This window comes from Molossus molossus, unplaced genomic scaffold (assembly GCF_014108415.1).
Source record: "Molossus molossus isolate mMolMol1 unplaced genomic scaffold, mMolMol1.p scaffold_m16_p_1, whole genome shotgun sequence".
Taxonomy (NCBI): domain Eukaryota; kingdom Metazoa; phylum Chordata; class Mammalia; order Chiroptera; family Molossidae; genus Molossus; species Molossus molossus.
Genome location: NW_023425344.1, coordinates 226551408 through 226563792, shown reverse-complemented (window position 1 = coordinate 226563792; position 12385 = coordinate 226551408). Strand labels below are relative to the sequence as shown.

The 12385-nt window shown below is 46.5% G+C and overlaps 1 protein-coding gene across 2 annotated transcripts; it reads right to left on the bottom strand.

Moving 5' to 3' along the window:
- Positions 1 to 1571: 1571 nt before the first annotated feature.
- ACOT6 (acyl-CoA thioesterase 6) lies at positions 1572 to 10689 on the bottom strand. 2 transcript variants are annotated; one of them, XM_036275216.1, is made up of 3 exons: positions 10227 to 10689; positions 5792 to 5988; positions 1572 to 2226 (listed from the first exon to the last, which is right to left on the bottom strand). In XM_036275216.1, the coding sequence occupies exons 1-3, from the start codon at positions 10687 to 10689 to the stop codon at positions 1621 to 1623; spliced, it is 1266 nt and encodes a 421-aa protein (XP_036131109.1). In that variant the 3' UTR covers positions 1572 to 1620. The 2 variants fall into 2 exon arrangements, with proteins under 2 accessions (XP_036131109.1, XP_036131101.1); XM_036275208.1 differs by having other exon boundaries at positions 5792 to 5994; positions 10233 to 10689.
- Between the last annotated feature and the right edge of the window lie 1696 nt (positions 10690 to 12385).

Here is a 12385-nt window from a genome sequence, read left to right as displayed (position 1 = left end):
CTGTGAGCTTGGAGGTGCATTGTAGGCCACAGGTTTGGCCCACAAGTTCGTCCCTCCTGCCTCATTAAACACAGGCCTCCGTCCCCTGTCCCCCCCATTCTTCTGGTGGTGAGATGTGGCAGCTGGACACTGAGGGAATCGGGATAGTGGGATTGGTTCATTCTGCCTGGGGCCTCTTCTGGCCTAAAACTTGGTTCTTGGTTCCAAGGTCCTCAGAGTAGGCAGGAGGTGGTGCCCAAGAGGGACATGAGCTTACTGTGCTGAGGTTCTGCTGCTTCCCCACTTGGAGCATCTTGAGTGAAGCTGCCCTGATTCTGCCCAGGGTGTTTGAGGTCCTCTGTTTCCAGGAAACCACTTCATGAAGTTAATCCTACCTTGGCTGAGCCTTCAACAAGGAGACTGAGGCACAGGCCTTGGGAGCACCTGCCTTGTCACCTTGAGCCCTCTGAGCATTGGTGTCCAGACAACCTACCACATTTACTCAGTCAATAATGCTTGGGGTGCATGCACTGGGGGCACAGCCTGAGCAGGATCCACCATGGATCAGGAAGGAGCCCAAGCACAAAAAGGCAGGAGAAAGCAGCCAGGCCTAGGGTGTCCTGAGCAGGGAAAACAGCTTCTAACCAAGGAGAGATGTAGTATGATAGCCCTGGTTTACCCAAAAAACCAGTTCACTTCGAACCTACCTGTGCTTGGAGAGGCCAGTTGCCCAGAGCACAACTTGTACACAGCCAGCCATTCTCACAGGAAAGATGCCCGAGTGGGGCCCCAGGTTTCCAGGGCTGTCGTAGCTGCTTTGCCTGCTGTTCCAACACAGTTGACTCTTTTGCACTAGCTGAGCCCACTACCTGGACTACTTTGCACAGGTCACCACTGGTTTTGCCTCAGTCATGTTCCTGAACCATACATCTATTCATATCACTTGGTTTTCTGTCCCTCACCAGACTGAGGGCTGGAACTACATATGTCACTGTCCCCAGCAGAGCTTCGGTAAGTTTGTGAGACCCAGAAAAGGGCAGTGATGGCCAATGGATATCCCTCCATCTGTGTCTATTACATGGGGCAACAATGCTAAAGTCCTGGCCTTGTTGTGCCAGGCATTTGATTTTGGGCACTGGAAAAACAAAAACAAAAACATTTTGGATTTGCTTTGACCTTGGCTTATTATTGAGCTACTGGTTATCTTCTGTTGATTTGTAAAACCTTGGAAGAAAAATTTCCCCATGTTGCAAATAAAATAAAATATAATTTAAATTTTTAAAAAATTAACTAAATATGTTACTCTATTGCTTAAAAAAAAAACAACTTAATGATAAAAATGGGATAGTCTTTAAAAAATGGGATAGTCTTGGTGAATCAAACGACTTTCACTTTTAATTATACATGATTCTGTATTGTTTGAATGCATTGTCATATTTTGTATGTGTGTGTAAAATAAATAAAAGCATGTTTAATAAAAAAAAGAAAATAGGATTGCAAAGGCTGAGAATCCAGTAGGATTTGACAAGGAAGCCAAGATGATTGCTTTGTTACAAAGAGGTTCCTAGGTGTTCTGGAAAACCCAATACATGTTGTTTTAATAACATTTTTATTCATAGTATCTCATCTATAATTATAATGTTATATTTTGCTTGACTTGATAGATTGTTTACCATTGAGATGTTTATGGAAGAAAGTTTGAATTTGCTGCCAGGCATCTACCTGTGCCCTTGAATGAGCCTTTGGTTCACCTCCATAAAATACTGGTAGGCCCAATACTGCATGCACAGAGGCTCTGCTAGGAGGAAAATACGGTGGGTCAATACAATGACCAGTTCCTGGGTAGCAGATTATCTGGGGCTTGTCTTTCCCATGGGCTTGTAACTGTTTAGAGGCTATGTGAGCATAGAACGCACTCTTCCAGCTATGATCATCCATGCCAACAATAAACAGGAAGGGCCCCTGGGCCTTTTCCAATGGAATAAGACTTTGGTGGTAGGGTTCTTCCAGTGGATTGTTCCAAATATTCATGAAATCTAAAAAGCCTGATTCAGTGGTTGTATGTTTCCCTAGGTCACTGCCGAGATCAGGAAGAGTCATATCCTTGTAATGCAGAGGAGCTATTGTATTGGCCACACAGGAATTGATAACTACAGTGGCCGTGATACCCTTCAAGAAAGAGGCCATTGAGAGACACAGGTCACCTCCTTTGGAGAATCCAAGAAGCCCAATACTAGGGCCTTTCACCTGATGAGGAGAGAGAGAGAGAGAGAGTGTGAGAGAGAGAATAAGCCTAGAATTCACAGAGGACATAAACAGTGATTTTATATTCTCTAGATAGCTTTCTCAAATGTAATTTGCTTTCCTTCCTTATGCAACAATCTACAAGGTTCTAGAGTGTCTTCTAATAAGCAAATTAATTGATTTCCTAGTACACAGGCCCTCCATTAATATTTATGGGATCTGGGTTAAGAATACACACAGAGATCCTATACCTAAATATTTAAAAGTTAAATATCAGTCCTGGCTGCTTTGCCTCAGTGGTTAGAGCGTCGGCCTGCGGTCCAGAGAGACCCGGGTTTGGTTCCCGCTAAGGGCACGTACCTCGGTTGCAGTTTGTCCCCGGCCCTGGTTGGGTCGTGTGGGTGGCAGCCACTCGATGTGTCCCTTTCACATCAACATTTCTCTCTCTCTCTCTCTTCCTCTCTCTCCCTCCCACTCTATCTGAACAAAAAATGGAAAAATGTCCTCGGGTGAGGATAAAAAAAAAAAAAAAAGGTTAAATATCAAATGAACAAACTGTTAAGTAAAGTATGTTCTTTTCTTCTACTTTGATAATATGCTTCCATAACAATTTATAAGGTTAAATTTAAAATCTTGGAACTCCTTGGAGTTCTGTACTGGAACATGGTATAGGGGAGAGCCAGACCCTGGCTCCAGTCTCTCTGGCCCACTCTCCTTCTCTTCCACCCCTGGCTCCATCATGCACCCTGAAGGGCCTCTCACACACATGTTGAAGGACCCTAAGAAGAAGCGTTGGGCCTGGAAGCAGGATCAGTGCTGTTCAGCAGAGAATTTTGGGGTTCAAGATCCCAAGGGCATGGTGAGAGAGCAGCCATATAGGTTCCAGGTGAACACATTTCCTTGGTCCTTTGGACTCCTTACTCTGTGGGCAGAGATGCAGCCAAAGGAAGGCCAGAGTTTGACCATCTAAAACAAAGGGTCCACACTGGCCGATTTGGCTCAGCAGTTAGAGTGTCAGCCTGCAGTCCCGAGAGACCTGGGTTCGGTTCCCGCTAAGGGCACGTACCTCGGTTGCGGTTTGTCCCCGGCCCTGGTTGGGTTGTGCGGGTAGCAGCCCCTCAATGTGTCCCTTTCACGTCGATGTTTCTCTCTCTCTCTCCCTCCCACTCTATCTGACCAAAATATGGAAAAATGTCCTTAGTGAGGATTTTAAAAAATAATAATAAAAATAATAATAATAAAACAAAGGGTCCAAGGAAGAAGCCCCTTTTGCCTGGGTTTGAGGGCAGAACAGATAGTATATACTGTTCTCTTCTTTTTCCTGGGGCCTATGTGCCCTAAATAAACCAATCATCACAGTTCAAGATCATCTAGGTGTTAGCAGCTCTAAAAGACCAGTCCATGAATTTTAACAGCATTAAACCATCCTACAGATTTTTGCAGAACATCTTATTTATTTTGTTTTGTTTTGTTTTAGTACGTGCCCCTAGTGGGAACTGAACCTGAGACTCTCTGGTCCGCAGGCCGACGCTCCAACCGCTGAGCCAAACTGGCCAGGGCAAACATCTTATTTCTTAACATTAAATGTTTGGGTCTCTAAGTTTAGACAGTAGCACAGAGTATGTATTCCATTTATTATCACTCATTTTTATTTCATTCATTTTTTCTACTATCAGTTAAAATATTCTCTACAAAACCCGAATACAATTATCACACTTAACAAAATGAATGAATAATGATTCCTTAATATCATCAAATACACAGTCACCAATTCAAATGTCACGAATAGTCTCGATGTCTCTTTCTAGTCAAACTTTTTCCTCTACACATTCATATTCATCTTATGAGAAAAACTGAATCCCAGAGAGGGCAACTGACTTATTCAGGATCATAAGGCCACTTGGTAGTAGATATAAAACCAGAACTCAAGGTTAGTAACTTTTTAGTCAGCTCTTTGAATTATGACCAAGAATTAAAGGGAACGCCCTGGCCAGGTGGCTCAGTTGGCTGGAGCATTGTCCTGTATACCAATGGTTGTGGATTTGATTCCTGGCCAGTGTGGCCAGTGGACTGAACATCATCCCATGGATTGAGAGGTCACAGTTCGATTCCTGGTCAGGGTACATGCCTTGGTTGTGGGCTTGATCCCAAGTGGAGGGGAGCGGCATGTGGGAGGCAGTCAATTGATGTTTCTCTCTCTCACATCAAGGTTTCTGTCTTTCTCTAAAATATCAATAAAAACATATTTATTTCTTTATTAAATAAAAACCTATTTAAAAAAACAATGAAAGAAAATTAAACAGTCAACTCTTTCTTTTTTTGGTTAATCCTCACCCGAGGATATTTTTCCATTGATTTTTTTAGAGAGAGTGGTTGGGAGGGAGGGAGAGAGAGAAACATCAATGTGAGAGAGACACATCCTTTAGTTGCCTCCTGCACAACCCCAACTGGGGTCAGGGATCGAACCTGCAACCCAGGTTCATGCCCTTGATTGGAAATCAAACCAAAGACCCTTTGGTCCTCGAGCAGGTTCTCTAACCGCTGAGCCAAACCAGCCAGAACCTTTTTTTTTTTGGTATGTGCCCCTAGCGGGAACCGAACCCAGGACTCTCTGGTCCGCAGGCCAATGCTCCAACCGCTGAGCCAAACTGGCCAGGGTTTCTTTTTTAAAAAATATTTTTTCTTTATTAATTTAATTTAATCAATTAATATTTTTCTTTTTTATCCTTACCCGAGGACATTTTTCCATTTTTATTCAGATAGAGTGGGAGAGAGAGAGAGGAAGAGAGAAACATTGACGTGAAAGGAATACATCGAGTGGCCGCCTCCTGCACAACGCCAGCCAGGGCAGGGGACGAATTACAACCCAGGTACATGCCCTTAACTGGAATCAAACCCATGACTCATTTTTCTGCGGGTTGATGCTCTAACCCCTGAGCCATACCGGCCAGGGCTCTTTAATGATTTTAGAGAGAGAGAAAGGGAGAGGGAGAGAGAGATAAAAACATCAATGAGAGAGAACACTGATTGGCTGCCTCTTGCATGCCCCCCAATGGGGATCAAACCCACAACCTGGGCACGTGCCCTGATCAGGAGTCAAACCGGCAACCTCTTGGTGCATGGGTCGATGCTCAACCACTGAGCTACACCAGCCAGGTGAGCCAGGGCCTCTTAATAAAACTTTTTTTTTTTTATCCTCACCCGAGGACATTTTTCCATTTTTTGTTCAGGTAGAGTGGGAGGGAGAGAGAGGAACAGAGAGAGAGAGAGAAACATCGACGTGAAAGGAACACATCGAGCGGCTGCCACCCGCACAACCGACCAGGGCCGGGGACAAACTGCAACCGAGGTACGCGCCCTTAGCGGAAACCGAACCCGGGTCTCTCAGGACCGCAGGCTGACACTCTAACCGCTGAGCCAAACCGGCCAGGGCTTAATAAAACTTTTGGAGGCGACTTACATGTCTCATGGCATAATTCCAGCCCCCAGTGTCCTGGTAGGGCTTTTGGATCCAGCCTTTGTGTCCACTTTGCTTCTCCTCTGCATTCAGGTGAGCCCTAGAACCCACCTTTGGATGCTGCAGCATGAAGTCCACTGCTTCTTCAAAGTACTCCAAGTACACATCATTCAGACTTTCAGGGAGGTCTTCAAATCTGAAATAAGCCAAAGCAAGCACAGCAAAACCATGACCGGCCAGGAGGCTGGCTCTGTATTCACAAAGGCCACCACCACTTCCAAACAGATCAATGATGCCAGGGAAGGGTCCTGCACCTGGAGAGTACCACAAATCATAAAGAGCTTTAGACTCTCAAAAGACATTCTTGGGTATCAGATTTCGGCAGACAGGAAAGAGAAGTTTTTGAAACAAGGAAATTTGGGGGTGTGGGGATCAGTGGAAGAAGAACCATTTTTACTTTAACTTAAAAAAAAAAAAAAGACAAAACTGCCCTGGCCAGTTTGGCTCAGCGGTTAGAGGGTCGGCCTGCGGTCCAGAGAGACCCGGGTTCGGTTCCCACCAAGGGCACGAACCTTGGTTGCAGTTTGTCCCCAGCCCTGGTTGGGTCATGCGGGCGGCAGTCACTCGATGTATCCCTTTCACATCGATGTTTCTCTCTCTTGCTCACTCTTCCTCTTTCTCCCTCCTGCTCTATCTGAACAAAAAATGGAAAGATGTCCTCGGGCGAGGATAAAAATTTAAAAAGACAAAACCTATGGGGAGAAGGGAGAAGGAATAAAATACCTTACTTTCTTCAGAATTTTTCATATATTTTCACACACACAAAAATAATATTAATATAAATACAGCTAACCCTTGAACAATGGGGGAGTTAGGTAAAAAATTCCAGTGTAGCCTTGGACGGTTGGGCTCAGCAGTTAGAGCATCAGTCTGCGGACCAAAGAGCCCAGGGTTCGATTCCTGCCAAGGGCATGTACCTCAGTTGCCATTTGTCCCCGGCCCTGGTTGGGGTTATGCAGGTGGCAACTAGTCGATGTGTCTCTCACACTGATGTTTCTCTCTCTCTGTCTCTCTCCCTCCCTCCCACTCTGTCTGAAGATAAATATAAATACACACACACACACACACACACACACATATATAAAACTTCGGGTGAGGATTTAAAAAAAACTGTCCAGCAGGGGTGGCCCTTGTGGCTCAGTGGTCGAGCATCAACCCATGCACCAAGAGGCTGCCAGTTCGATTCCTGGTCAGGACACATGCCCAGGTTGTGGGCCAAATCCCCAGTGGGAGTCATGCAGGAGGTGGCCAATCGATGTTTCTAGATCTTTCTCTCCCTCTCCCTTCCTCTCTCTGAAATCAATAAAGGAAAAAAATGAAATAAAATAAAAATCCCAGTATAATTATTTTGTTAATCTTCACCCGAGGATATTTTTCTATTGATTTTTAGAGAGAGTGGGAGGGAGGGGGGAAGAAGAAGAAGAAGAGAGAGAGAGAGAGAGAGAGAGAGAGAGAGAGAGAGAGGAGAGAGAAACATCAATGTGAGAGAGACACATCAACTGGCTTCCTATCGCACACACCCCAACCAGGGCCAGGGATTGAACTTGCAACCCAGGTACTTGCCCTTAACCGGGAATCAAACCTGCGACCCTTGGGTGCAAAGACCAACTCTCTGACCACTGGACCACATCGGCCAGGGCCCAGTATAACTTTTGACTCAAGTTACCTGCAGGGGATTGGTTCCAGGACCTCTGAAAATACTAAAGTCCACAGGTGCTCAAGTCACTTGTTTAAAATGGCATAGAACAGCCCTGGTGAGTTTTGCTCAGCCGTTAGAGCATCCACCCACAGACTGAAGGGTTGTGGGCTCGATTCCCAGTCAAAGGGCACGTACCTGGGTTGCAGATTTGATCCCCAGCCCCAGTTGGGGTTGTATGGGAGGCAACCAATTGATGTCTCTCTCCCTCCCACCCTCCCTCCCTTCCATTCTATCTTTAAAAAAAAAAAAAAAGGAAAAATATCCTTGGGTGAAGATTAAAAAAAAAAAATTTAATTAAATAAAATGGCATAGAACAATGCATACAGTCAGCCCTCCATATATGTTGTTTCCCAACCAAGGATCCAAAATATGGTTTTTGATCCTTGGTTGAATGAATCTGCTGATTCAAAACCTGGGGCTATGGAAGGCCGACTGTATATTTATTGAAAACAACAACAAAAACCACTTATAAGTGGACCTGTACAATTCAAGTCCATGTTGTTCAAGGGTCAACTGTAAACAAAATTAGAAATAATATATGATGAGATACACATTCTCTACTAAATTTTCTTTCTTGTTTTCCTTTTTTTAAAAAAATCCTCACCTGAGGATATTTCTCCATTTATGTTCAGATAGAGTGGGAGGGAGAGAGAGAGAAACATTGATGTGAGAGAGACACATCTACAGTCGGCCCTCGTTTATCGTTGTTAATCAGTTTCAGACTCTACCGCAATAAATGAATTTCCGCGAAGTAGGACTCTTTATATGCAGTCCTCCCTCACCACTTCGCACTTCGACTTTCGCGGCTTCACCCTATCGCAGTTTTTTCAAATATCGGCCAGGAGTGTTTTCTTTTTAAAAAGTCTTTGAGAGCCCTACCAGTTTGGCTCAGCAATTAGAGCATTGGCCTGCGGTCCAGAGAGACCCAGGTTCGGTTCCCGCTAAGGGCACGTACCTCGGTTGCAGTTTGTCCCCTGCCCTGGTTGGGTCGTGTGGGTGGCAACCACTCGATGTGTCCCTTTCACGTCAATGTTTCTCTCTCTCTCTCTCCCTCTCCCTCTCCCTCTATCTGAACAAAATATCGAAAAATATCCTCGGGTGAGGATAAAAAAAAAACACAAAAACCAATACACTTTAAGTGGGCCACGTAGAAGATGCTGAAGTTAACGTTTAATCTGGAGTTTTAATATCAGATTCCATGACTGAGTGGTGACAGATTGTTTTTTAATTAATGAAAATCTTTAGGAGATTCTTTATGAATTAGTCAGCATGGTTTATTAAGCTTCTACTATATCCCTGTACAAGCCTCTAGGACTATACAGTGATGTGTAAGTCCCCCATTCCAGCCCCAGAAATTCACAGTTGAGTGAACTAGTCACTAAGGCTGTGAATTGCTGAAGAACTGTAAGAATAAAGCAGGGCCTCTTGTTTTAAAGAATAATCACAGAATTCCATTTAGAGATTCCGTAAGCTGTGGCAACTCCGGCATTTCTCTCTAGTAGGGATTTCAGTTAAGAATTTGGTTGCCAGAAAAAGACAAATACCACATGATCTCACTTATTTGAGGAATATAATGAACATAACAGTCTGAGGAATAGGGCAGACCCAAAGACCTGGAAGTAAGGTACAGACTGACAACCCTCAGAAGAGGGAGTGGTGGGGGGAGGGAAGAGATAAACCACAGAACTTATATGCATGTACACATAACCAATTTTGTTCAATGGACATGGACAACAAAGCCAGGGATGGGGTGGGGGGTATGGGGAGGAGGGTGTCAATGGGGTAAAAAAGGAGAAACATTTGTAACAAAATAAAATAAAAATTTTTTTAAATTAAAAAAAAAGAATTTGGTTGGGCCTTGGCTGGTTTGGCTCAGCAGTTAGAGCGTCAGCCTCAGGACCAGGGAGTCCTGGGTTCAGTTCCCACTAAGGGCATGTACTTTGGTTGCAGTTTGTCCCTGGCCACAGTTGGCGTCGTGTGGGTGGAGACCAGTCGATGTGTCTCTCTTTCTCTTCCTCCCTCTCTTCCTCCTGCTCTATCTGAAAATAAATGCAAAAAAAAAAATGTCCTCGGGTGAGGATAAAAAAAAAAAGAATTTGGTTGGAAGGGGTGGGTCAGGAGTCTTGTTTCCAGGCTACTGTTACCTGGAAACTGGAGTTTCTCAACTTCAGCACTACAGACATTTAGAGCAAGGTATTTCTTTGTTGTGGGTCTGTCCTGTGCATCGTGGCCTCCACCCACTAGATGACAATAGCATCACCCCCTGCATTTGTGACAAAAATGTCTCCAGACAGTATTGCCAAATTCCCACTGGAGTGGAAAAAATCATCCCAGATTGAAAATCACTGATAGTTTATGACAGTGGGGGTCGGACCATTAGGGAGTTGTTCGTTTGTTTTGGATTATGGAGAACTGCCTCTATCTGTGGGTTTTAGCCTTCTTGGAAGTTTGATGTGAAAGGAGGCAAAAGTCACTCTTGCACACCAGCAGAATTGCCTAAAATCGATATTAGAAACACAAGGGCGTGGCTGGTACATAGCCTATCTCAATAAATATATGTTGTAGGCACTTTTTAGTATCCAGCTAAGGGAGTGACAAGGCCTCTTGGAAGTGCCTTGAAACTTCAAGAAAAGCTTCCACCCAGAATCCACGACAGATTCTGGAGCTCGAGGACCAGTTTAGGTAAGTGCCACAATCATGTGGTTCCCAGGTCAGGCAAGAGGCCCCGCAGGGTCGCAGACTCCACCCAACTCTCCAGAATAGCCCAGTGCATCCAGGGAGCAGGGCCCTCACCTGGCGGCAGGAAGAGCGTGGCGCGCACCCGGCCCGCGCGCACCGGCTCCCGCCGCACCCCGGGTGCAAGGAAGCCGCGCTCGTGCACCGCCCGGCCCAGGAGCCGCCCTCCGTCGGGCTCGTGGCCGTCCAGCACCTCCAGCTCCACGACGAAAGGTGTCTGCACGTCCCGCTTCACCAGCCGAAAAAAGGGCTTCTCGCCCTCCAGGGCCCAGAGCAGCCCCATGGGCTCCAGCCCCTCGAAGCTGCCGCCCAGCGCGGGCGCGCGGGTCAGGTCCAGCTCGCCGCCTGCGTCGGCGCGATAGTGCGCCTGGGCCCTGAAGAGCGTGCCCTTCTCGTCACTGAGGGACACGCGCAACGTGACCGGCTGCTCTGGGGTCAGGTCGCACACCACGATGCGCAGGGGCTCGTCCCAGCAGCTGCGGCCCGCGGGCTCCAGCGTCACCTTCGCAGCCATCTCGATCTCTGGGTGACAGGGGCGGCCTGGCCCGGCAGAGTCAAGGGCGGGGCCTGGCGTCCCGCCACCTCCCTGGGGATCAGTCGCTGTTGGAACTTTTGCACTCACTACTGCCATTGGGCTGGCATGTTGGCGCTCTCTAAGCCCGTGTGTGAGGCTTTCTAGAATTTGTGCAAATCACTAGTGCCTGAATGGAAGAAAGTGTAGACCAACGAGACAGACCAGACTCAGACTCCGAACGGGGTTCAAATTAAGAGAGCTTTATTAGCTGCAGGGCGACTGTCCCATCCTACGCAGAGGAGAGAGCAGCCCCGAGCCCAGGGGGAGGGTTGCTTATATAGTTGTCTTAGCCCCTGTTAAGGAATTTGCGGTTAGCTGTTATGCCTGAGGGAGCAAGCAGTTTTGTGTACATAAAGCAATGGTTATCTATACAATGCGGGACTGGGCGGGACGCCAGGCCCCGCCCTTGACTCAGCCGGGCCAAGCCGCCCCTTTCACCCAGAGATCGAGATGGCTGAAGGTGACTCTGGAGCCCGCGGGCCGCAGCTGCTGGGACGAGCCCCTGCGCATCGTGGTGTGCGACCTGACCCCAGAGCAGCCGGTCACGTTGCGCGTGTCCCTCAGTGACGAGAAGGGCACGCTCTTCAGGGCCCAGTGGTTATACAATGCAGTGGTTATCTATTAACTCTAGCAGCTAGTTCTTGCCATTCTCTTAAAATCCAGGGGTTAAGATCTGCCTAATGGGAAAAATTTTACTGTACGTTCACATAGCATGTGTTTGTCCTTTACATTCCCCACTGGTCTTAGGGTTAAATCAAATCCTTGATTTTAAGGTATCTTTAATTTCTTCTATTGTGGCTAGCCTTTGATAGGGAGTGCTAAAAATTGAGCTTAACAGCCTGTATTCTTTCTCTAAAAAATTGCATTAAGCAATTAATCAGGATTGGGCCACAAGCTAATGTTAATAGGAGGAGGATTAAGGGACCCGCAAGGCTAGTGATAAGGGTAGTGAGCTATGGGGACCAACCGAATAAGTCCTACCAATTCTTGGAGGCTGACTGAGCTTTTTCTCGTTCGTTCAGCCGCTTTCTGACCAGGCTTAAGCTTTCCCTGATAACACTACAGTGGTTAACATAGAAGCAACAGGTTTCTCCTAAGGCTAAACAGAGAAGAAATAAACCTGTGGAATAATGTTAGCAAGAATACATAAGTCTTTGGTTTCAATGGGAAAGACGCAGGGAGTCAGTCCTGAGACGCAAGCAAACCAAGTCCCGGGGGTGCAGTTAGGACCTAAGTCTTTTGTGATGAGGGGCTTAATGGGGTCAGGGTGGTAGTATCCCCGCATGAGTCCGCATAAGGGGAAGAGCTTAGGCTGTAGTTGCCGATGATGAAGCATGCCCCTGTCCTTGTAGGTCTCCAAGGGTCAGGCGGGGGCCCGTACCTTCATAGTAGTGGCCACCCATGACTGCATCTAAATTGGGTAGGCGCTTTACCAGCGATCAGAGTCAGGAAAGAGATGAGGAAACCCTGGAGAGCTTTACCTTCAGGGGATCCTCGTCGGCTGTAAGGCCCATTGTTCAGGTATTTGTTCAGTGTGTGCTTTCTTTACCTGAGTGTGGTGAATCCAAAATTTCCATCCTGTTACCTTAAGGGCGGTGGGCTTAGTCAGGATAACAGGAAAAGGGCCAGTCCAGCG

Bases quoted from the DNA above. Each gene is read 5' to 3' on its own strand.
- ACOT6 (XM_036275216.1), bottom strand. From the start codon at position 10,689: ATGGCTGCGAAGGTGACGCTGGAGCCCGCGGGCCGCAGCTGCTGGGAC. The intron at 5,989-10,226 runs GCCCTGCTCCCT...CTCCAGGTGCAG, and splicing joins CTTCCTGCCGCCAGGTGAGG to GACCCTTCCCTGGCATCATT. The intron at 2,227-5,791 runs GTGGGTTCTAGG...TCTCCTCATCAG, and splicing joins TCATGCTGCAGCATCCAAAG to GTGAAAGGCCCTAGTATTGG.